At 58.1% G+C, this 24,731-nt stretch overlaps 1 protein-coding gene across 5 annotated transcripts in view; it reads left to right on the top strand.

Annotated features, from left to right (window-relative positions):
• The first annotated feature begins 1,263 nt into the window (after positions 1-1,263).
• LOC142311142 (uncharacterized) overlaps positions 1,264-24,731 on the top strand; it is a 70,713-nt gene continuing 47,245 nt past the window's right edge. The window contains exons 1-3 of one of the 5 annotated variants that reach the window (XM_075349296.1): positions 16,676-16,800; positions 17,448-17,521; positions 17,599-17,755. In XM_075349296.1, the coding sequence (XP_075205411.1) occupies positions 17,678-17,755 (78 nt within the window). In that variant the 5' untranslated portion in view covers positions 16,676-16,800; positions 17,448-17,521; positions 17,599-17,677. The other 4 variants (XM_075349295.1, XM_075349294.1, XM_075349297.1 and 1 more) reach the window with 4 other exon arrangements.

The raw sequence follows: 24,731 nt of genomic DNA, 5'->3' as shown, positions 1-24,731 counted from the left end.
ACATTGGGTAACCAAGCTCTCAGGCTGCCAGTGCTGGCTCCCTGCACATGTAGCCAGAGTACACATCGAGTAACTATGCTTTGCTTAGTAACCTGATGTGTACCCTGGCTACGAGTTACAAGTGCAGGGAGCCAGCGCTAAGCAGTGTGCGCTGGTAACCAGGATAAATATTGGGTAACCAAGCAAAGCATTTTGCTTAGTTACCCGATATTTAGCTTGGTTACCAAGCGCAGCATTGTTTCCACGAGTTGCTGCTGGCTGGTCACTGGTGAAATCTACCTGATTTGACAGCTCACCAGTGACCATGTAGCGACGCAACCAGCGATCCTGACCAGGCCATATCGTGGTTGGAATCGCTGGTACGTCGTTTAGTGGGACGGTACCCTTAGGATGGATATATATTATGACTGATACTCTTTCTGCTGGGGTCACATTAGTGTACAGCACCCGATGTGGGAGAATCGGATGTGATTTGCTACTGACACTTGGCTCAGGCTCCGCTGAGAGCACGACGGAGTGTCAGTCACTGCGCTCAGATCCTCTCACATCTGGGAATTGGGGCCCAGCTGCCTGTGCTTCTCCGTGGCCGGTGCTTCTCCGTGGCCGGTGCTTTCTCCGTGGCCGGTGCTTCTCCGTGGCCGGTGCTTCTCCGTGGCCTGTGCTTCTCCGTGGCCTGTGCTTCTCCGTGGCCTGTGCTTCTCCGTGGCCTGTGCTTCTCCGTGGCCGGTGCTTCTCCGTGACCGGGGCTTCTCCGTGGCCGGGGCTTCTCCGTGGCCTGTGCTTCTCCGTGGCCGGTGCTTCTCCGTGGCCGGTGCTTCTCCGTGGCCGGTGCTTCTCCGTGGCCTGTGCTTCTCCGTGGCCTGTGCTTCTCCGTGGCCTGTGCTTCTCCGTGGCCTGTGCTTCTCGTGCCGGGGCTTCTCCGTGGCCGGGGCTTCTCCGTGGCCGGGGCTTCTCCGTGGCCGGGGCTTCTCCGTGGCCTATGCTTCTCCGTGGCCTATGCTTCTCCGTGGCCGGTGCTGGGGCACTTTATTCTTCCGTATTTACTGGTCACATATAGTGATGGTTCTTCCATGTTGGTGTTAGGCGATGTTAATGTTACACAATAAAGTGTGTATTTTCTGTGCCTATGCTATCCCGTGTTGTTCAGAATACAGAGGCCCTGCCGGCACCATGGAGAGGAGCACACGGCTCAGTGCACGGCCGTTCCCTTCTGTAGATGAGTGACAGCTCGGACTTTAGCAGCGCTAGTGCGGGCCGCGGGCTGAGCCGGTGTGGTCCTCTACATGGGTCACAGACTATGCCTGGCCGCCATACCTGGGACAGGAGTTTCTGCAGTAGGCACTCCCTACTCGCTCCCTATCACTGGCAGTCCGGCAGTGAAGCCGATGGCGGGGCCACCTCATTACCAGAGGCCGCTCAGGTTTCCCTGAGGTTTGGCTCTACCCCTAATGCGGCGGGGATGGTTACTGTGCGGCTCTGTGATCGCTCCCCCAGCTTCTCGCCACTCTCCTAGGACACATCATCCCGCGTGTTCACCCCCGGCCTCCATGATACACACGCCCCATGCCTGACAGACGCAGAACACCCGGCCCGGCATACTCTGCCTCTGCCGTAGATGGCTGTGCTGCATCTGAGAAGCGCCACAAGCAGGAAGTAGTGTAAAGTTTCCGGGTGGGGAGGAGGCAGGAGGGCGGCTGTCATAGTCTGCTCTACACAGCTCCAGTAAGTGCTGTAGGCTTCATTCAATCTATGGAGGTGCAGATGGTAGTGGCGGCCATATGGGGAAAGAATGCTCCTCTCCCCTCTGCGGGGGGCAGTATGTCAGGGAGTGGGCTCCTCTCCCCTCTGCGGGGGGCAGTATGTCAGGAGTGGGCTCCTCTCCCCTCTGCGGGGGGCAGTATGTCAGGGAGTGGGCTCCTCTCCCCTCTGCGGGGGGGCAGTATGTCAGGAGTGGGCTCCTCTCCCCTCTGCGGGGGGCAGTATGTCAGGGAGTGGGATCCTCTCCCCTCTGCGGGCGGGGCAGTATGTCAGGAGTGGGCTCCTCTCCCCTCTGCGGGGGGCAGTATGTCAGGAGTAGGCTCCTCTCTCCCTCTGCGGGGGGCAGTATGTCAGGAGTAGGCTCCTCTCCCCTCTGCGGGGGGCAGTATGTCAGGAGTGGGCTCCTCTCCCCTCAGCGGGGGGGCAGTATGTCAGGAGTGGGCTCCTCTCCCCTCTGCGGGGGGCAGTATGTCAGGAGCGGGCTCCTCTCCCCTCTGCGGGGGGCAGTATGTCAGGAGCGGGCTTCTCTCCCCTCAGCGGGGGCAGTATGTCAGGAGTGGGCTCCTCTCCCCTCTGCGGGGGGCAGTATGTCAGGAGTGGGCTCCTCTCCCCTCTGCGGGGGGCAGTATGTCAGGGAGTGGGATCCTCTCCCCTCTGCGGGGGGCAGTATGTCAGGAGTGGGCTCCTCTCCCCTCTGCGGGGGGCAGTATGTCAGGAGTAGGCTCCTCTCCCCTCTGCGGGGGGCAGTATGTCAGGAGTAGGCTCCTCTCCCCTCTGCGGGGGGCAGTATGTCAGGAGTGGGCTCCTCTCCCCTCAGCGGGGGGCAGTATGTCAGGAGTGGGCTCCTCTCCCCTCTGCGGGGGGCAGTATGTCAGGAGCGGGCTCCTCTCCCCTCTGCGGGGGGCAGTATGTCAGGAGCGGGCTTCTCTCCCCTCTGCGGGGGGCAGTATGTCAGGAGTGGGCTCCTCTCCCCTCAGCGGGGGGGCAGTATGTCAGGAGTGGGCTCCTCTCCCCTCTGCGGGGGGCAGTATGTCAGGAGCGGGCTCCTCTCCCCTCTGCGGGGGGGCAGTATGTCAGGAGCGGGCTTCTCTCCCCTCTGCGGGGGGGCAGTATGTCAGGAGCGGGCTCCTCTCCCCTCTGCGGGGGGCAGTATGTCAGGAGCGGGCTTCTCTCCCCTCTGCGGGGGGCAGTATGTCAGGGAGTGGGCTCCTCTCCCCTCTGCGGGGGGCAGTATGTCAGGAGCGGGCTCCTCTCCCCTCTGCGGGGGGGCAGTATGTCAGGAGCGGGCTCCTCTCCCCTCTGCGGGGGGCAGTATGTCAGGGAGTGGGCTCCTCTCCCTTCTGCGGGGGGCAGTATGTCAGGAGCGGGCTCCTCTCCCCTCTGCGGGGGGCAGTATGTCAGGAGCGGGCTCCTCTCCCCTCTGCGGGGGGCAGTATGTCAGGGAGTGGGCTCCTCTCCCCTCTGCGGGGGGCAGTATGTCAGGAGTGGGCTCCTCTCCCCTCTGCGGGGGGGCAGTATGTCAGGAGTGGGCTCCTCTCCCCTCTGCGGGGGGCAGTATGTCAGGAGTGGGCTCCTCTCCCCTCTGCGGGGGGCAGTATGTCAGGAGCGGGCTCCTCTCCCCTCTGCGGGGGGCAGTATGTCAGGAGCGGGCTCCTCTCCCCTCTGCGGGGGGCAGTATGTCAGGAGCGGGCTCCTCTCCCCTCTGCGGGGGGCAGTATGTCAGGAGCGGGCTCCTCTCCCCTCTGCGGGGGGCAGTATGTCAGGAGCGGGCTCCTCTCCCCTCTGCGGGGGGCAGTATGTCAGGAGCGGGCTCCTCTCCCCTCTGCGGGGGGCAGTATGTCAGGAGCGGGCCTCCTCTCCCCTCTGCGGGGGGCAGTATGTCAGGAGCGGGCTCCTCTCCCCTCTGCGGGGGGCAGTATGTCAGGAGCGGGCTCCTCTCCCCTCTGCGGGGGGCAGTATGTCAGGGAGTGGGCTCCTCTCCCCTCTGCGGGGGGCAGTATGTCAGGAGCGGGCTCCTCTCCCCTCTGCGGGGGGCAGTATGTCAGGAGCGGGCTCCTCTCCCCTCTGCGGGGGGCAGTATGTCAGGGAGTGGGCTCCTCTCCCCTCTGCGGGGGGGCAGTATGTCAGGAGTGGGCTCCTCTCCCCTCTGCGGGGGGCAGTATGTCAGGGAGTGGGATCCTCTCCCCTCTGCGGGGGGCAGTATGTCAGGAGTGGGCTCCTCTCCCCTCTGCGGGGGGGCAGTATGTCAGGAGTAGGCTCCTCTCCCCTCTGCGGGGGGCAGTATGTCAGGAGTAGGCTCCTCTCCCCTCTGCGGGGGGCAGTATGTCAGGAGTGGGCTCCTCTCCCCTCAGCGGGGGGCAGTATGTCAGGAGTGGGCTCCTCTCCCCTCTGCGGGGGGCAGTATGTCAGGAGCGGGCTCCTCTCCCCTCTGCGGGGGGCAGTATGTCAGGAGCGGGGCTTCTCTCCCCTCAGCGGGGGGCAGTATGTCAGGAGTGGGCTCCTCTCCCCTCTGCGGGGGGCAGTATGTCAGGAGTGGGCTCCTCTCCCCTCTGCGGGGGGCAGTATGTCAGGGAGTGGGATCCTCTCCCCTCTGCGGGGGGCAGTATGTCAGAGTGGGCTCCTCTCCCCTCTGCGGGGGGGCAGTATGTCAGGAGTAGGCTCCTCTCCCCTCTGCGGGGGGCAGTATGTCAGGAGTAGGCTCCTCTCCCCTCTGCGGGGGGGCAGTATGTCAGGAGTGGGCTCCTCTCCCCTCAGCGGGGGCAGTATGTCAGGAGTGGGGCTCCTCTCCCCTCTGCGGGGGGCAGTATGTCAGGAGCGGGCTCCTCTCCCCTCTGCGGGGGGCAGTATGTCAGGAGCGGGCTTCTCTCCCCTCTGCGGGGGGCAGTATGTCAGGAGTGGGCTCCTCTCCCCTCAGCGGGGGGCAGTATGTCAGGAGTGGGCTCCTCTCCCCTCTGCGGGGGGCAGTATGTCAGGAGCGGGCTCCTCTCCCCTCTGCGGGGGGCAGTATGTCAGGAGCGGGCTTCTCTCCCCCTCTGCGGGGGGCAGTATGTCAGGAGTGGCTCCTCTCCCCTCTGCGGGGGCAGTATGTCAGGAGCGGGCTCCTCTCCCCTCTGCGGGGGGCAGTATGTCAGGAGCGGGCTCCTCTCCCCTCTGCGGGGGGCAGTATGTCAGGGAGTGGGCTCCTCTCCCTTCTGCGGGGGGCAGTATGTCAGGAGCGGGCTCCTCTCCCCCTCTGCGGGGGGCAGTATGTCAGGAGCGGGCTCCTCTCCCCTCTGCGGGGGGCAGTATGTCAGGAGCGGGCTCCTCTCCCCTCTGCGGGGGGCAGTATGTCAGGAGCGGGCTCCTCTCCCCTCTGCGGGGGGCAGTATGTCAGGAGCGGGCTCCTCTCCCCCTCTGCGGGGGGCAGTATGTCAGGAGCGGGCTCCTCTCCCCTCTGCGGGGGGCAGTATGTCAGGAGCGGGCTCCTCTCCCCTCTGCGGGGGGGCAGTATGTCAGGAGCGGGCTCCTCTCCCCTCTGCGGGGGGCAGTATGTCAGGAGCGGGCTCCTCTCCCCTCTGCGAGGGGTAGTGTGTCAGGAGTGGGCTCCTCTCCCCTCTGCGGGGGGTAGTGTGTCAGGAGTGGGCTCCTCTCCCCTCTGCGGGGGGCAGTATGTCAGGAGTGTGCTCCTCTCCCCTCTGCGGGGGGGCAGTATGTCAGGAGCGGGCTCCTCTCCCCTCTGCGAGGGGTAGTGTGTCAGGAGTGGGCTCCTCTCCCCTCTGCGGGGGGCAGTATGTCAGGAGTGGGCTCCTCTCCCCTCTGCAGGGGGCAGTATGTCAGGGAGTGGGCTCCTCTCCCTCTGCGGGGGCAGTATGTCAGGAGCGGGCTTCTCTCCCCTCTGCGGGGGGTAGTGTGTCAGGGAGTGGGCTCCCTCTCCCCTCTGCGGGGGGGCAGTATGTCAGGAGTGTGCTCCTCTCCCCTCTGCGGGGGGGCAGTATGTCAGGAGCGGGCTCCTCTCCCCTCTGCGGGGGGCAGTATGTCAGGAGTGGGCTCCTCTCCCCTCTGCAGGGGGCAGTATGTCAGGGAGTGGGCTCCTCTCCCCTCTGCGGGGGGCAGTATGTCAGGAGCGGGCTCCTCTCCCCTCTGCGGGGGGCAGTATGTCAGGAGCGGGCTTTTCTCCCCTCTGCGGGTGGTAGTGTGTCATGAGTGGGCTCCTCTCCCCTCTGCGGGGGGCAGTATGTCAGGGAGCCGGCTCCTCTCCCCTCTGCGGGGGGCAGTATGTCAGGGAGTGGGCTCCTCTCCCCTCTGCGGGGGGCAGTATGTCAGGAGTGGCTCCTCTCCCCTCTGCGGGGGCAGTATGTCAGGAGTAGGGCTCCTCTCCCCTCTGCGGGGGGCAGTATGTCAGGAGTAGGCTCCTCTCCCCTCTGCGGGGGGCAGTATGTCAGGAGTGGGCTCCTCTCCCCTCAGCGGGGGGCAGTATGTCAGGAGCGGGCTCCTCTCCCCTCTGCGGGGGGCAGTATGTCAGGAGCGGGCTCCTCTCCCCTCTGCGGGGGGCAGTATGTCAGGGAGTGGGCTCCTCTCCCCTCTGCGGGGGGCAGTATGTCAGGAGCGGGCTCCTCTCCCCTCTGCGGGGGGCAGTATGTCAGGAGCGGGCTTCTCTCCCCTCTGCGGGGGGCAGTATGTCAGGGAGTGGGCTCCTCTCCCCTCTGCGGGGGGCAGTATGTCAGGAGCGGGCTCCTCTCCCCTCTGCGGGGGGCAGTATGTCAGGAGCGGGCTCCTCTCCCCTCTGCGGGGGGCAGTATGTCAGGAGCGGGCTCCTCTCCCCTCTGCGGGGGGCAGTATGTCAGGGAGTGGGCTCCTCTCCCCTCTGCGGGGGGGCAGTATGCCGGGAGTGGGCTCCTCTCCCTCTGCGGGGGGCAGTATGTCAGGAGTGGGCTCCTCTCCCCTCTGCGGGGGGCAGTATGTCAGGAGTGGGCTCCTCTCCCCTCTGCGGGGGGCAGTATGTCAGGAGCGGGCTCCTCTCCCCTCTGCGGGGGGCAGTATGTCAGGAGCGGGCTCCTCTCCCCTCTGCGGGGGGCAGTATGTCAGGAGCGGGCTCCTCTCCCCTCTGCGGGGGGCAGTATGTCAGGAGCGGGCTCCTCTCCCCTCTGCGGGGGGCAGTATGTCAGGAGCGGGCTCCTCTCCCCTCTGCGGGGGGCAGTATGTCAGGAGCGGGCTCCTCTCCCCTCTGCGGGGGGCAGTATGTCAGGAGCGGGCTCCTCTCCCCTCTGCGGGGGGCAGTATGTCAGGAGCGGGCTCCTCTCCCCTCTGCGGGGGGCAGTATGTCAGGAGCGGGCTCCTCTCCCCTCTGCGGGGGGCAGTATGTCAGGAGTGGGCTCCTCTCCCCTCTGCGGGGGGCAGTATGTCAGGAGCGGGCTCCTCTCCCCTCTGCGGGGGGCAGTATGTCAGGAGCGGGCTCCTCTCCCCTCTGCGGGGAGCGGGCTCCTCTCCCCTCTGCGGGGGGCAGTATGTCAGGGAGTGGGCTCCTCTCCCCTCTGCGGGGGGCAGTATGTCAGGAGTGGGCTCCTCTCCCCTCTGCGGGGGGCAGTATGTCAGGAGCGGGCTCCTCTCCCCTCTGCGGGGGGCAGTATGTCAGGAGCGGGCTCCTCTCCCCTCTGCGGGGGGGCAGTATGTCAGGAGCGGGCTCCCCTCCCCTCTGCGGGGGGTAGTGTGTCAGGAGCGGGCTCCTCTCCCCTCTGCGGGGGGCAGTATGTCAGGGAGTGGGCTCCTCTCCCCTCTGCGGGGGGCAGTATGTCAGGAGTGGGCTCCTCTCCCCTCTGCGGGGGGCAGTATGTCAGGAGCGGGCTCCTCTCCCCTCTGCGGGGGGCAGTATGTCAGGAGCGGGCTCCTCTCCCCTCTGCGGGGGGCAGTATGTCAGGGAGCCGGCTCCTCTCCCCTCTGCGGGGGGCAGTATGTCAGGGAGTGGGCTCCTCTCCCCTCTGCGGGGTGCAGTATGTCAGGAGCGGGCTCCTCTCCCCTCTGCGGGGGGCAGTATGTCAGGGAGTGGGCTCCTCTCCCCTCTGCGGGGGGCAGTATGTCAGGAGTGGGCTCCTCTCCCCTCTGCGGGGGGCAGTATGTCAGGAGCGGGCTCCTCTCCCCTCTGCGGGGGGCAGTATGTCAGGAGCGGGCTCCTCTCCCCTCTGCGGGGGGCAGTATGTCAGGGAGCCGGCTCCTCTCCCCTCTGCGGGGGGCAGTATGTCAGGGAGTGGGCTCCTCTCCCCTCTGCGGGGGGCAGTATGTCAGGAGCGGGCTCCTCTCCCCTCTGCGGGGGGCAGTATGTCAGGAGCGGGCTCCTCTCCCCTCTGCGGGGGGCAGTATGTCAGGGAGCCGGCTCCTCTCCCCTCTGCGGGGGGCAGTATGTCAGGGAGTGGGCTCCTCTCCCCTCTGCGGGGTGCAGTATGTCAGGAGCGGGCTCCTCTCCCCTCTGCGGGGGGCAGTATGTCAGGGAGTGGGCTCCTCTCCCCTCTGCGGGGGGCAGTATGTCAGGAGTGGGCTCCTCTCCCCTCTGCGGGGGGCAGTATGTCAGGAGCGGGCTCCTCTCCCCTCTGCGGGGGGCAGTATGTCAGGAGCGGGCTCCTCTCCCCTCTGCGGGGGGCAGTATGTCAGGGAGCCGGCTCCTCTCCCCTCTGCGGGGGGCAGTATGTCAGGGAGTGGGCTCCTCTCCCCTCTGCGGGGGGCAGTATGTCAGGAGTAGGCTCCTCTCCCCTCTGCGGGGGGCAGTATGTCAGGAGTAGGCTCCTCTCCCCTCTGCGGGGGGCAGTATGTCAGGAGTGGGCTCCTCTCCCCTCAGCGGGGGGCAGTATGTCAGGAGTGGGCTCCTCTCCCCTCTGCGGGGGGCAGTATGTCAGGAGCGGGCTCCTCTCCCCTCTGCGGGGGGCAGTATGTCAGGAGTGGGCTCCTCTCCCCTCTGCGGGGGAACAGTATGTCAGGGAGTGGGCTCCTCTCCCCTCTGCGGGGTGCAGTATGTCAGGAGCGGGCTCCTCTCCCCTCTGCGGGGGGCAGTATGTCAGGGAGTGGGCTCATCTCCCCTCTGCGGGGGGCAGTATGTCAGGAGCGGGCTCCTCTCCCCTCTGCGGGGGGCAGTATGTCAGGAGCGGGCTCCTCTCCCCTCTGCGGGGGGCAGTATGTCAGGGAGCGGGCTCCTCTCCCCTCTGCGGGGGGGCAGTATGTCAGGAGCGGGCTCCTCTCCCCTCTGCGGGGGGTAGTGTGTCAGGAGTGGGCTCCTCTCCCCTCTGCGGGGGGCAGTATGTCAGGGAGTGGGCTCCTCTCCCCTCTGCGGGGGGCAGTATGTCAGGAGTGTGCTCCTCTCCCCTCTGCGGGGGGGCAGTATGTCAGGAGCGGGCTCCTCTCCCCTCTGCGGGGGGTAGTGTGTCAGGAGTGGGCTCCTCTCCCCTCTGCGGGGGGCAGTATGTCAGGAGTGGGCTCCTCTCCCCTCTGCGGGGGGCAGTATGTCAGGAGTGGGCTCCTCTCCCCTCTGCGGGGGGCAGTATGTCAGGGAGTGGGCTCCTCTCCCCTCTGCGGGGGGCAGTATGTCAGGAGCGGGCTCCTCTCCCCTCTGCGGGGGGCAGTATGTCAGGAGCGGGCTTTTCTCCCCTCTGCGGGTGGTAGTGTGTCATGAGTGGGCTCCTCTCCCCTCTGCGGGGGGCAGTATGTCAGGGAGCCGGCTCCTCTCCCCTCTGCGGGGGGCAGTATGTCAGGGAGTGGGCTCCTCTCCCCTCTGCGGGGGGCAGTATGTCAGGAGTGGGCTCCTCTCCCCTCTGCGGGGGGCAGTATGTCAGGAGTAGGCTCCTTTCCCCTCTGCGGGGGGCAGTATGTCAGGAGTAGGCTCCTCTCCCCTCTGCGGGGGGCAGTATGTCAGGAGTGGGCTCCTCTCCCCTCAGCGGGGGGCAGTATGTCAGGAGTGGGCTCCTCTCCCCTCTGCGGGGGGCAGTATGTCAGGAGCGGGCTCCTCTCCCCTCTGCGGGGGGCAGTATGTCAGGAGTGGGCTCCTCTCCCCTCTGCGGGGAACAGTATGTCAGGGAGTGGGCTCCTCTCCCCTCTGCGGGGGGCAGTATGTCAGGAGCGGGCTCCTCTCCCCTCTGCGGGGGGCAGTATGTCAGGGAGTGGGCTCCTCTCCCCTCTGCGGGGGGCAGTATGTCAGGGAGTGGGCTCCTCTCCCCTCTGCGGGGGGCAGTATGTCAGGAGCGGGCTCCTCTCCCCTCTGCGGGGGGCAGTATGTCAGGAGCGGGCTCCTCTCCCCTCTGCGGGGGGCAGTATGTCAGGGAGTGGGCTCCTCTCCCCTCTGCGGGGGGCAGTATGTCAGGAGTGGGCTCCTCTCCCCTCTGCGGGGGGCAGTATGTCAGGAGCGGGCTCCTCTCCCCTCTGCGGGGGGCAGTATGTCAGGAGCGGGCTCCTCTCCCCTCTGCGGGGGGGCAGTATGTCAGGAGCGGGCTCCTCTCCCCTCTGCGGGGGGTAGTGTGTCAGGAGCGGGCTCCTCTCCCCTCTGCGGGGGGCAGTATGTCAGGGAGTGGGCTCATCTCCCCTCTGCGGGGGGCAGTATGTCAGGAGCGGGCTCCTCTCCCCTCTGCGGGGGGCAGTATGTCAGGAGCGGGCTCCTCTCCCCTCTGCGGGGGGCAGTATGTCAGGGAGCGGGCTCCTCTCCCCTCTGCGGGGGGGCAGTATGTCAGGAGCGGGCTCCTCTCCCCTCTGCGGGGGGCAGTATGTCAGGAGTGGGCTCCTCTCCCCTCTGCGGGGGGCAGTATGTCAGGAGCGGGCTCCTCTCCCCTCTGCGGGGGGCAGTATGTCAGGAGCGGGCTCCTCTCCCCTCTGCGGGGGGCAGTATGTCAGGAGCGGGCTCCTCTCCCCTCTGCGGGGGGCAGTATGTCAGGGAGCCGGCTCCTCTCCCCTCTGCGGGGGGCAGTATGTCAGGGAGTGGGCTCCTCTCCCCTCTGCGGGGGGCAGTATGTCAGGAGTAGGCTCCTCTCCCCTCTGCGGGGGGCAGTATGTCAGGAGTAGGCTCCTCTCCCCTCTGCGGGGGGCAGTATGTCAGGAGTGGGCTCCTCTCCCCTCAGCGGGGGGCAGTATGTCAGGAGTGGGCTCCTCTCCCCTCTGCGGGGGGCAGTATGTCAGGAGCGGGCTCCTCTCCCCTCTGCGGGGGGCAGTATGTCAGGAGTGGGCTCCTCTCCCCTCTGCGGGGAACAGTATGTCAGGGAGTGGGCTCCTCTCCCCTCTGCGGGGTGCAGTATGTCAGGAGCGGGCTCCTCTCCCCTCTGCGGGGGGCAGTATGTCAGGGAGTGGGCTCATCTCCCCTCTGCGGGGGGCAGTATGTCAGGAGCGGGCTCCTCTCCCCTCTGCGGGGGGCAGTATGTCAGGAGCGGGCTCCTCTCCCCTCTGCGGGGGGCAGTATGTCAGGGAGCGGGCTCCTCTCCCCTCTGCGGGGGGGCAGTATGTCAGGAGCGGGCTCCTCTCCCCTCTGCGGGGGGCAGTATGTCAGGAGTGGGCTCCTCTCCCCTCTGCGGGGAACAGTATGTCAGGGAGTGGGCTCCTCTCCCCTCTGCGGGGTGCAGTATGTCAGGAGCGGGCTCCTCTCCCCTCTGCGGGGGGCAGTATGTCAGGGAGTGGGCTCATCTCCCCTCTGCGGGGGGCAGTATGTCAGGAGCGGGCTCCTCTCCCCTCTGCGGGGGGCAGTATGTCAGGAGCGGGCTCCTCTCCCCTCTGCGGGGGGCAGTATGTCAGGGAGCGGGCTCCTCTCCCCTCTGCGGGGGGGCAGTATGTCAGGAGCGGGCTCCTCTCCCCTCTGCGGGGGGTAGTGTGTCAGGAGTGGGCTCCTCTCCCCTCTGCGGGGGGCAGTATGTCAGGGAGTGGGCTCCTCTCCCCTCTGCGGGGGGCAGTATGTCAGGAGTGTGCTCCTCTCCCCTCTGCGGGGGGGCAGTATGTCAGGAGCGGGCTCCTCTCCCCTCTGCGGGGGGTAGTGTGTCAGGAGTGGGCTCCTCTCCCCTCTGCGGGGGGCAGTATGTCAGGAGTGGGCTCCTCTCCCCTCTGCGGGGGGCAGTATGTCAGGGAGTGGGCTCCTCTCCCCTCTGCGGGGGGCAGTATGTCAGGGAGTGGGCTCCTCTCCCCTCTGCGGGGGGCAGTATGTCAGGAGCGGGCTCCTCTCCCCTCTGCGGGGGGCAGTATGTCAGGAGCGGGCTTTTCTCCCCTCTGCGGGTGGTAGTGTGTCATGAGTGGGCTCCTCTCCCCTCTGCGGGGGGCAGTATGTCAGGGAGCCGGCTCCTCTCCCCTCTGCGGGGGGCAGTATGTCAGGGAGTGGGCTCCTCTCCCCTCTGCGGGGGGCAGTATGTCAGGAGTGGGCTCCTCTCCCCTCTGCGGGGGGCAGTATGTCAGGAGTAGGCTCCTCTCCCCTCTGCGGGGGGCAGTATGTCAGGAGTAGGCTCCTCTCCCCTCAGCGGGGGGCAGTATGTCAGGAGTGGGCTCCTCTCCCCTCTGCGGGGGGCAGTATGTCAGGAGCGGGCTCCTCTCCCCTCTGCGGGGGGCAGTATGTCAGGAGTAGGCTCCTCTCCCCTCTGCGGGGGGCAGTATGTCAGGAGTGGGCTCCTCTCCCCTCAGCGGGGGGCAGTATGTCAGGAGTGGGCTCCTCTCCCCTCTGCGGGGGGCAGTATGTCAGGAGCGGGCTCCTCTCCCCTCTGCGGGGGGCAGTATGTCAGGAGTGGGCTCCTCTCCCCTCTGCGGGGAACAGTATGTCAGGGAGTGGGCTCCTCTCCCCTCTGCGGGGGGCAGTATGTCAGGAGCGGGCTCCTCTCCCCTCTGCGGGGGGCAGTATGTCAGGGAGTGGGCTCCTCTCCCCTCTGCGGGGGGCAGTATGTCAGGGAGTGGGCTCCTCTCCCCTCTGCGGGGGGCAGTATGTCAGGAGCGGGCTCCTCTCCCCTCTGCGGGGGGCAGTATGTCAGGAGCGGGCTCCTCTCCCCTCTGCGGGGGGCAGTATGTCAGGGAGTGGGCTCCTCTCCCCTCTGCGGGGGGCAGTATGTCAGGAGTGGGCTCCTCTCCCCTCTGCGGGGGGCAGTATGTCAGGAGTGGGCTCCTCTCCCCTCTGCGGGGGGCAGTATGTCAGGGAGTGGGCTCCTCTCCCCTCTGCGGGGGGCAGTATGTCAGGAGTGGGCTCCTCTCCCCTCTGCGGGGGGCAGTATGTCAGGAGTGGGCTCCTCTCCCCTCTGCGGGGAACAGTATGTCAGGGAGTGGGCTCCTCTCCCCTCTGCGGGGGGCAGTATGTCAGGAGTGGGCTCCTCTCCCCTCTGCGGGGGGCAGTATGTCAGGAGCGGGCTCCTCTCCCCTCTGCGGGGGGCAGTATGTCAGGAGTGGGCTCCTCTCCCCTCTGCGGGGAACAGTATGTCAGGGAGTGGGCTCCTCTCCCCTCTGCGGGGGGCAGTATGTCAGGAGTGGGCTCCTCTCCCCTCTGCGGGGGGCAGTATGTCAGGAGCGGGCTCCTCTCCCCTCTGCGGGGGGCAGTATGTCAGGAGCGGGCTCCTCTCCCCTCTGCGGGGGGCAGTATGTCAGGGAGTGGGCTCCTCTCCCCTCTGCGGGGGGCAGTATGTCAGGAGCGGGCTCCTCTCCCCTCTGCGGGGGGCAGTATGTCAGGAGCGGGCTTCTCTCCCCTCTGCGGGGGGCAGTATGTCAGGGAGTGGGCTCCTCTCCCCTCTGCGGGGGGCAGTATGTCAGGAGCGGGCTCCTCTCCCCTCTGCGGGGGGCAGTATGTCAGGAGCGGGCTCCTCTCCCCTCTGCGGGGGGCAGTATGTCAGGAGCGGGCTCCTCTCCCCTCTGCGGGGGGCAGTATGTCAGGAGCGGGCTCCTCTCCCCTCTGCGGGGGGCAGTATGTCAGGGAGTGGGCTCCTCTCCCTTCTGCGGGGGGCAGTATGTCAGGAGCGGGCTCCTCTCCCCTCTGCGGGGGGCAGTATGTCAGGAGCGGGCTCCTCTCCCCTCTGCGGGGGGCAGTATGTCAGGGAGTGGGCTCCTCTCCCCTCTGCGGGGGGCAGTATGTCAGGAGTGGGCTCCTCTCCCCTCTGCGGGGGGCAGTATGTCAGGAGCGGGCTCCTCTCCCCTCTGCGGGGGGCAGTATGTCAGGAGCGGGCTCCTCTCCCCTCTGCGGGGGGCAGTATGTCAGGAGCGGGCTCCTCTCCCCTCTGCGGGGGGGCAGTATGTCAGGAGCGGGCTCCTCTCCCCTCTGCGGGGGGTAGTGTGTCAGGAGTGGGCTCCTCTCCCCTCTGCGGGGGGCAGTATGTCAGGGAGTGGGCTCCTCTCCCCTCTGCGGGGGGCAGTATGTCAGGAGTGTGCTCCTCTCCCCTCTGCGGGGGGGCAGTATGTCAGGAGCGGGCTCCTCTCCCCTCTGCGGGGGGTAGTGTGTCAGGAGTGGGCTCCTCTCCCCTCTGCGGGGGGCAGTATGTCAGGAGTGGGCTCCTCTCCCCTCTGCGGGGGGCAGTATGTCAGGGAGTGGGCTCCTCTCCCCTCTGCGGGGGGCAGTATGTCATGAGTGGGCTCCTCTCTCCTCTGCGGGGGGCAGTATGTCAGGGAGCCGGCTCCTCTCCCCTCTGCGGGGGGCAGTATGTCAGGGAGTGGGCTCCTCTCCCCTCTGCGGGGGGCAGTATGTCAGGGAGTGGGCTCCTCTCCCCTCTGCGGGGGGCAGTATGTCAGGAGTGGGCTCCTCTCCCCTCTGCGGGGGGCAGTATGTCAGGAGTGGGCTCCTCTCCCCTCTGCGGGGGGCAGTATGTCAGGAGTGGGCTCCTCTCCCCTCTGCGGGGGGCAGTATGTCAGGAGTGGGCTCCTCTCCCCTCTGCGGGGGGCAGTATGTCAGGAGTGGGCTCCTCTCCCCTCTGCGGGGGGCAGTATGTCAGGAGCGGGCTCCTCTCCCCTTTTATTGATTAAAAGAAGCAGGGAGAAACACACACACACACAAACTAACTATACACACACACGCTAACTATACACACACACGCTAACTATACACACACACGCTAACTATACACACACACGCTAACTATACACACACACGCTAACTATACACACACACACACGCTAACTATACACACACACGCTAACTATACACACACACGCTAACTATACACACACACGCTAACTATACACACACACGCTAACTATACACACACACGCTAACTATACACACACACGCTAACTATACACACACACGCTAACTATACACACACACGCTAACTATACACACACACACACACACGCTAACTATACACACACACACACACGCTAACTATACACACACACACGCTAACTATACACACACACACGCTAACTATACACACACGCTAACTATACACACACGCTAACTATACACACACGCTAACTATACACACACACACGCTAACTATACACACACACACGCTAACTATACACACACACACGCTAACTATACACACACACACCCCATGTGGGCACATGGGATATTTTATTTTGTTTTTTTTGTGGGATGAGTTGAAATTTTTCTTAGTACCATATTGTGGGAAAAAAAATGTCATTGCCATATTTTAAGTGCATAACTGCTTTATTGTTCCAGCTACTATCATATGAGGACTTGATTTTTGTGAGATAAAATTATATTTCGATACCATTTTTCTTTACTTTTAAATTGCATTTTATTCAAGTTTTTATAGGTGGTGTGATTTAAAAAAGGTACAGCTACTGTAAGAAGGGGAAGGAAAATGGCTTGGTCCTGAAGGGGTTAAAGGGAATGTCATCACATTTGTGCTGTCCTGAGGACTGCATAAGATGGGAACAAACCGTTATTTGAAGGCTAAGCACACACGGCAAGTAAAACGGAGTGAGTGGAATGTGATAAAAAAAAACACATTCCACTCGGACCCATGTTACTCTATGTGCCCGCTCCCATGAGCGATTATTTTTATTTTTTTCTCAGTCCTAATTGGATCGAGAAAATAATTGCAGCATGCTGCAGGTAGAATCCGATTAATTTTCTCTCACACCCATACAAGTCTATGGGTGCGAGAGAATCATCGCACTGCACTTGCATGACACCAGAGTGCAGTGCGATATACGCATCAGCTGATAATAGAGGAGATAGGGAGATTAGTCCCTCCCTCTCCTCCACAGCATGCGCCCCCTCCTCCCCGGCTGTGGTGTGTTCGCAGGATCATATCACAGTGGCATGACACTCGGCTTACACTTGCAGCACAGTGGGAGCCGAGTGTCATGGAATGCACTTGCAGTGATGTTCGTGTGTTCTTAGCCTAAAGGCCCTGTCACACGCTACTATATATCTAACGATATGTCGTCGGGGTCACGGAATTTGTGACGCACATCCGGCATCGTTAGAGATGTCGTAGCGTGTGACAGATACGAACAACTGTGAACGAGCAAAAATACTCACCTTATCGTTGCTCGTTGACACGTCGTTCATTTCCATAATGTCGTTCCTCCTTCTGCGCGCCGGTTGTTCGTCATTCCCGTGGCAGCACACATCGCTACATGTGACACCCCGGGAACAACGAACACAGCTTACCTGCGGCCACTGACACTGCTGAAGGAAGGAGGTGGGCGGGATGTTACGTCCCACTCATCTTTGCCCCTCCACTTCTATTGGCTGGCCGCTGTGTGACGACGCTGTGACGCCGAACGAACCACCCCCTTCAGGAAGAGGATGTTCACCGCCCACAGCGACATCGTCCGGGAGGTAAGTACGTGTGACGGGGGGTTACAACATTGTGGGACACGGGCAACAAATTGGCTGTGACGCACAAACAACGGGGGCGGGTGCAATCGCTTATGCGATCACATGATATATCGTCGCGTGTGACGGGGCCTTAATGCTACTTATGAAGTGTCTTGCTGTAGTTTTGATAACTACGGTGCTAAGTGCTATCTTTCTTTTTATACACTATATAGACAGAAAGCTGTCAATCAACAGTGAGGGGCGCTCATGAATGTACAGTACTGCAAAGCATTTGAGCATCAGTTCATCATCCAGAGGAATAGTAGTGTGGCAAACTGTAACAAACTACAGCAAGAAGCCCAGTAAGTGTAAACTAGGACAATCTGGGTCTCTGGTGACTTTATGTTGCCATCAGATGACGCAGCAAAAACCTGGAGACAGATGCCCTTTAATTGTGAGACAACCTCTCGCATTATGTAGCGCAGTGGTCCCTACATGTCAGTCTGAGAGAGGGTCACAAGCCACCTGCAGAGATCCCCCACTCAGATGGACATTCAGCTCCTGCTTCCCCCGTAGTTGTGACACCATTATGATCAGAGACAAAGCTGCCCTATAGAAATCACACTGAAGTAGTATACCTGATTCCAGGGCCTCCCACCTTACCCCATTAGGTATTTTGGCATCCAGCACAGTACATGTGCCTCCAGATCTGCTCTTCTCTGCAGGGCTGCTGGTAAGTCATCACTTAGAGCTGCTCCTCATAGCTGTGTGGTGATGGTGCACCTAACCGGCAGTCATCCGTGAGCCACACATCATAGACCCGCCAGCTACAGGTTTGGAATCCCTGATGTACAGTATTATTTTCCCTATGACCACATCTGGGCTGCAAAAGGCTAAAATAAATGTATCAAATTAAAAGTAAAGCCAATATTTTGCATACTTACTTTGCTTTTATTAAGTATGTGAAATGTCTTTTTATATGCATAAAGAACCTGCTTCTTTCTTCCAGAAACACTACGACACCTGCCGATGGTTTGTGTCTGGCGTTAAGAATCAGCAGTGTAGAACGACACGGAGAGTAAGGTATAACGATCGCTTCTGGGGCTTGGGCATGTCTGCTCCTGGACTTGTGTCCCTATATTGGCTTTCATCGCTTTTAGCTGCAGAGTGGTGTATCGGGCCATGTGATATTATTCTGGCGTTTGGGAAGAATCCTGTATAGATCACAATTCCTTGCTAATGGCAGCAGACAAGAATCCCATGACTGAAATTCTATTAAACCTCACCTTGGACATCATCCACCTGCTAACTGGGGAGGTAAGAGGCCTCTGGGTAAGACTGAGTTCACACTGGCACCCGGAGATGTTTTGCATTCCGTTATCAGATTTTAAGAGGTTACAAATAGTGATGACCGAGCACTGAAATGCTTGAGTGCTCAGACGTTGAAATGAGCAGTTGCTTGGACCGGCTCGAGTACAGAGTATAATGGAAGACCCTTACAGCAGAGTTGTGGAAGCAGGAAAGTCACTGATATAAATGGAATCCAATCTCAAATGGAATGGGGAAGACGCCTGGATGCGTCCCTGACTTCCAGGTCGCTGCTGGGAACAAGGTTTTCAGAATATTAGGCCATGTTTTCACTTGCGTTTTTGGACACAAATGAATCTTTAGATATTAGAGATCGATATTATAGATGGAGACAGACATGTAAACATATAATTGCACCCTTTGTAGCTTATTGGACAGCTTTTGATGATTAAATAAATGAATACAAAAAAAAAAGCTATGGGGGTCCCCTATATTTTTGATTACCAGAAAAGGTAAAGGTGATAGCTGTGGACTGATATTATTAGGCTGGGAAGGTCCATAGTTATTGGGGCCTTCCCAGCCTAAAGGCTGCTTCACATGCTGCAATTTCTCGTGCGATCGCATTTGCAATCGCACCCGCCCCCATCGTTTGTGCGGCACGGGCAATGTCTTGACCGTGTCGCACAATGCTGTAACCCCCCTTCACATGTACTTACCCTCCAAACGACTTCGCTGTGTGCGGCGAACATCCACTTCCTGAAGGGGGAGGGACGTTCGGCGTCACAGCGACATCACACAGCGGCCGCCCAATAGAAGCGGAGGGGCGGAGATGAGCGGGATGTAACATCCTGCCCACCTCCTTCCTTCTGCAGGTAAGCTGCAGTTCATAGTTTCCAAGGTGTCACACGGAGCGGTGTGTGCTGCCTCAGGAACAATGAACAACCGGACATTCGATTTTTAGAAAATGAGCGACGTGTCAGCGATGAACGAGAAGGTGAGTATTTCTGCTCGTTCATAGCTGTCACACGCTAAGATATCACTAACGATGCCGGATGTGCGTCACTTACAACGTGACCCCGCCAACATCTCGTTAGATATATCGTAGCATGTAAAGCCCGATTAAGAATACTAGTCTGAAGCTGTCCCAGAAGTGGGGCATCCTATGAGATGTACCAGTTGTAGTGCTTCACCTGCACTGTTCCTAATTGCCGTGGTGCGATGGTAATCGGGGTAATGGTTTTTGCGTTTGATGTTAGCTGGCATCAAGTCCTGGTGTTAGTAGTTGAGGAGTCTATCAGGCACCCCCGTTACTAGGCCAGTAAGTTAAACGAAAGACACACAAATATTTTTATTTTAAAAAAACACCCCCTGACTCTGTTCACCAATTTATTAAAACAAAACACGAAGACCTGAAGTAGTACACTGAATCCGACTTAGGCCGGTTTCACACATCCGGCTTTTTGCCGTTTTGCTGGATGCGGCGCTCTCCTGTACAGTTAATACAGTACAATGACAGCGCTGTAACTTCCGGGTCACATGCGCCGGTCACATGACAGCATGTGACCGGCGCTTGTTGCACTGTCACTGTACTGTATTAACTGTACGGGAGAGCGCCGCATCCGGCAAAACGGCAAAAAGCCGGATGTGTGAAACCGGCCTTAGTCCACAAATGGAAACCTGAAAGACATAAAAACAAGACTGTCCCTCGTTCACCAATTTCATTTATTTTTTTTTTTTATTAAAAAAAAAAAAAAATCCCCGCAGCTCCGACATAGTACTTGGCATTCCCACGATATCCACAGATTCTGTAGTACAACCTTTACAGCCTTGTTCCGGGAACGACTCTTCATAGGTTAAACTCCCGGTCAGGCGGCGCTCTGCATTACCCGGCGACTGTGACAAGCGGTGGTGACGTCACTAATCTTACCACTCATCACCGCTCTCGCCGGGTCACACACAGCAGCACGAGATCCGGAATGTCTGATCAGGGTGATGTCAGTATCTTAGTCACGTCACCACTCATCAGACATTCCAGGTCTCGCGCTGTCCTGAATCTGACTTGGCGAGAGCGGTGATGAGCTGTAACATTACTGACGTCATCACAGATTCAGGGGAACTCTTTGTAATGCCATGGACTACGTCAGAGTTGCAGGGATTTTTTTAATGGTGACCGAAGGACAGTGGTTTTTTATTCTTTACTTGTCCTTTTTGTCTTTCAGGTTCCCATTTGTGGACTACATCGGATTTCGTGGACTACTTCGGACCTTCATAGGGTTTCATTTATTTATTTAAATAAATTGATGAACCAGGGCAATAATCAAGGAGTTGTTTTGTTTTTTTTTTCTTACTTACTGCGTTAGCAATGGAAGTGATAGACACTTCTCCATTACTAACACTAGGGCTTTAAACCATTCTCCTGATTTGCCACTGCACCAGAGCAATCAGGCAGGGCTTAGTTATTATAGCAAAAGAATTGGCGCATCTAATGTGATGTACCATGTCTGGGTTGGTTGCAGGCTAGTATTTTTAGGCTGGAAAGGGTCCAATAACCATGGACCTTCCTAGCCTGATATTATTAGCTGTCTGCTTTACCTTGGCTGATTATCAAAAATTGGTGGGACACTTTGGTGCCACAAGAAAGGGTGCAGTGTACAAAGTCTGCTCTAATCTAAGATCTCTCTTCTAGATCAACTGTCCCTGAACTGCCTCCAGAGGAGAGTGTGCCGAGCATTGCGGCACCAGGTCCTATAAAAGACTGGATGACTCCATCATAGTAATACCAGTAGCCACATGTTGATTGGCCGTCTAACAGGTGCATAACTTGTGAGGCTGGGACTCTAGCATGGCACTCGAGCACCCGCAATACTCGATCGAGTAATGAGTTTATCCGAGCACCCTGATGCTCATCACTAGTTAGTAACAGTGGATAGTGTCCCATGCCCAATATGACACGATCATAGCATGCCAATAGATTTCCATGGCAGCCAGGGACCTACCAAAGCTCCTTCCCACATATGTCTGCCATGCTAGGACATCTAAGAAGTCCAGCCTGTATCAGGCTGTAATAGGAAACCGATGTGTTACATAGGTTTAACAAGGACCCTGGTCCATCTAGCTCAATTTATCCTCCACCGATTATACATTTTGTCACTAAAACATTTATAACTGACAATGTTGTGTGTACTGAGGAAATCATCCAGCCTTTTAAAAGCCGTTCTAGTATCTGCCATTACTACCTCTTGTGGTAGGGCATTCCACTATCTGACTGCTCTAACTGTAAAGAACCCTTTCCTATTTAGCTGCCGGAATCACTTTTCTTTCACTCGCAGTGAGTGCCCCCTGGTCCTTCGTATTGTCTTTGGAAGGAATAAGTCATATGCCAGTCCTTTATATTGACCACACATGTATTTGCTGGCTGTTTCCAGCCAGCTAATGCTCGGCATGCCCATTACGATCAGGTCCTCAGTGTATGCTGGACTCCTGGACTCTGCTGTGGGTATACAACTTTCCCCCAAGGGTATACAACTTCCCCTCTCCACCCCAAGGGTATACAGCCCCCCCACCCCCAAGGGTATACAGCTATTCTCCCCCCCAAGGGTATACAGCCCCCCACCCCCAAGGGTATACAGCTTTTCTCCCCCCCAAGGGTATACAGCCCCCCCCAAGGGTATACAGCTCTCCTTCACCCCCCCCCAAAGGGTACACAGCTCTCCTTCACCCCCCCCCAAAGGGTACACAGCCCCCCGATCTGTATACAGCTAGCTATATACAGCTGGGGGTGTAAGGCATAATCACTGTGGCACTCCACTGCAGCCTTGAATATTGGCGGCTTTCCCAGCAGGCTAGCAGTGTAAGGGTTAATCATTTTGACAGGTTAATCACTGACACCACACTGCACATGGAGGGGAGGAGTCAGGGGTCACATGATCAGTTCCTCAGGTATGGAGGACTCTGCTGTGCTGGTTGTCATGGTGCTGGATGAGGTGAAGTTTATCTGGGGTGAGGAGGGATTTAGAGTGTGGATGTAGCAGTGCTGTGTGTGTAATGTGCGAGTGTGTAATGGACGGGGGGCGGGATTAGCGAGTAATCACAATGGCTCTTATATATATAGATGATAATATTGATTCATTTATATAGCGCTATTAATTCCACAGCGCTTTACATACATTGGCAATGCTGTCCCCATTGGGGCTCACAATCTATAGTCCCTGTCTGTATGTCTTCGTAGTGTGGGGGAAACCAGAGAAACTCGGAGGAAACCCACGCAAACACGGGGAGAACACACAAACTCCTTGCAGATAGTGTCCTTGGTGGGATTTGAACCCAGGACCTCAGCGCTGCAAGTCTGAGTGCTAACCACTGAGCCACCACAAGACTGAAGTGCTAACCACTGAGCCACCACAAGACTGCAGTGCTAACCACTGAGCCACCACAAGACTGCAGTGCTAACCACTGAGCCACCGTGCAGCCCATAAATGAGATCTTCTCTGAGACATCTTATTTTCTAAGCTAAATAAACTCTCTTTTCCAATCTCTCATCATATGGGAGGCCTTCCATTCCTTGCTAAAATTTAGTAAAGATTTTTGAATCTATAAAGACCAAGATGGGTAGTAATGTAAAAAAATATAGAAAAAAAGTTTCACTAAACATAAATCGCAAAATTTAGAATATAATTTTTTTTTTTTTTTTTTTGCATCGTTAACCCTTTAATGCATAGTGCTATATAGCTACTCTGGGGTGCGGTTATGTCCAGGGGGCTTAGATGTGCTCCGTTCACCTGCCGTGCATGTTGGCTAGACCAGTATTTAAGTATCTCTGGTAAACCATAAAAATAGTGAAGTGATTCTTGTATTCTTGCTTTATTATGCCTTCATTTTGTGACCCTTATACATTGGTGTTGAATTCCTTAAATGTTTCAGCTGTAATCCGCTTTTTTGAAGGTATCTCTACACAGAAGAAATATCATAAGGAGAACATACAAAAAATGGGTATGAAAATGTGTGTATATATTGCATTATTGAGCACGTATACAATAATCATGACTTTTATGGTGTGCCAGAAATACTTAAATACTGGAGTACATTTTTTTTTTTTTTTGTACCGAGCACCAGGGCCGCCACTAGGAATTTCAGGGCACTATACTGGCAAAATTTTCGGGCCCCCTTGAGACTCCGCCCAACCTCCACCCCCAACCCCATGTCTGCCCATCTCCGCCTCCAACCCTCAAACCTTCCAGAGTCCCACTGTCCACTCTGGAAAAACTCCAATCTGCACCCCCCCCTCCCCCCCTCCCACGGCCTGAGTAGACATCATGTGACCATTTTCATACTTAGAGTTATGTGATACCGAGCTGCTTTTCCTAATTCTTTCAATTTTCAGTGAAAAAGAGAGCGGTAAGAAGAAAAGCTAATTATCAGATGACTGTAAGTATGAAAATCACATATGAGTGGAGTGGCCATGTGATGACTGCTGGAACCAAACGCAGAGCTGAATCCTGACAGTGAGTATATTACCCGCTGTTAGGATGGGGCATGCTACAGGGCTTAATTTTATAATTGAAGGGCTTGTGCAGGTTTGAGATGAGGTGACTGCAGGCTTCTGCATTCTCACAGCACTTGCAATGCACACTTTTAGGCCAGAATCACACTTGCTAGTGCCTCGCGTGTAACTCATGCGAGTCTCTCATTGAATCACCCGGCATGGCCGCACACTCCCCTGACAGGAGCGGGTCGGTTGCATGTATCTCTATGCAGGTCAGACGCTCCTGTATGCATAGTGTGCGGCCATGCCGTGTGATTGAATGAGAGACTCGCGCGAGTTACATGCGAGGCACTAGCAAGTGTGATTCTGGCCTTAGGTTTCTCCCTTGCTAGTGGCAAGAGTGGACGGTCATATGAGCACAAGTATGCGATTTGTTTACTTCTGGCCTTATTCTGACTAGATATGCCCGGCCTCACGCAATTCAGTTTCAGTGATCAAGGCCACGCATGTCTAGTCAGCACGTGATCACATCTCTGTAAATCGCATACTTGTGGTTTTGTGACCTCCCACTGTCACCAACAGAGAATACTGCCAGCGTGCAGTGTGCGCACTGTGAGAACTCAGAAGTCTGTAGTCCCATAGAGTGACAGAGTAAGTGCAGACACATGATAAATGTGGGACAACCCCATTAATGCTCCTAACATTAAAAAAAAAACATAATAACCCTTAAATTGTCAGATGGCACAAAACTATATTAACACAGCCCTGTATAATGTAATCTTCCAAGTTCTGAACTGTTACATTTGTACAGGATCAGGATTTATAACTGCACAGGAATACATCAACCAAGATCCACCAGAGGTACAGAAATACATCACCAGAACCACCATAGGTACAGAAACAAAGAATTAAAATGCCCATCAGTACAGAAATACATCACCAGAACCACTATAGGTACAGAAATACATCACCAGAACCACCATAGGTACAGAAACAAAGAATTAAAATGCCCATCAGTACAGAAATACATCACCAGAACCACTATAGGTGCAGAAACAAAGCATCAAAATTCTTATCATTAAAGAAATTCATCATCAGAACTACCAGCAATACAGAAATACATCCATATAACCCCTATCAGTACAGAAACTGCATCAAAACCCTCATCAGTACAGGAATACATCACAAGAATCGGTACACAGTTCATCAATTGTAATGTCAGGTCAGCCCAGTATATATATTTATTGCATCATCCTAGAACTTCCAGTACGTTCTTAATAATGGTAAGAAGATACTGGGAGTTGAAGTTATCACTCCTTATCAGACCATACAGGAACCACAGTACTGATGAGAATTGGTCAGTATCGCAAATAAACATTTACAGTGGGTATGGAAAGTATTCAGACCACTTTACATTTTTCACTCTGTTTCATTGCAGCCATTTGGTAAATTCAAAAAAGTTAATTTTTTTCCTCCGTAATGTACACTCTGCACCCCATCCCC

The sequence above is a fragment of the Anomaloglossus baeobatrachus genome, chromosome 5 (assembly GCF_048569485.1).
Source record: "Anomaloglossus baeobatrachus isolate aAnoBae1 chromosome 5, aAnoBae1.hap1, whole genome shotgun sequence".
In the NCBI taxonomy this organism is placed as follows: domain Eukaryota; kingdom Metazoa; phylum Chordata; class Amphibia; order Anura; family Aromobatidae; genus Anomaloglossus; species Anomaloglossus baeobatrachus.
The sequence above is the reverse complement of the archived record's forward strand: the minus strand, read 5'-3'. Positions and strand labels throughout refer to the sequence as shown.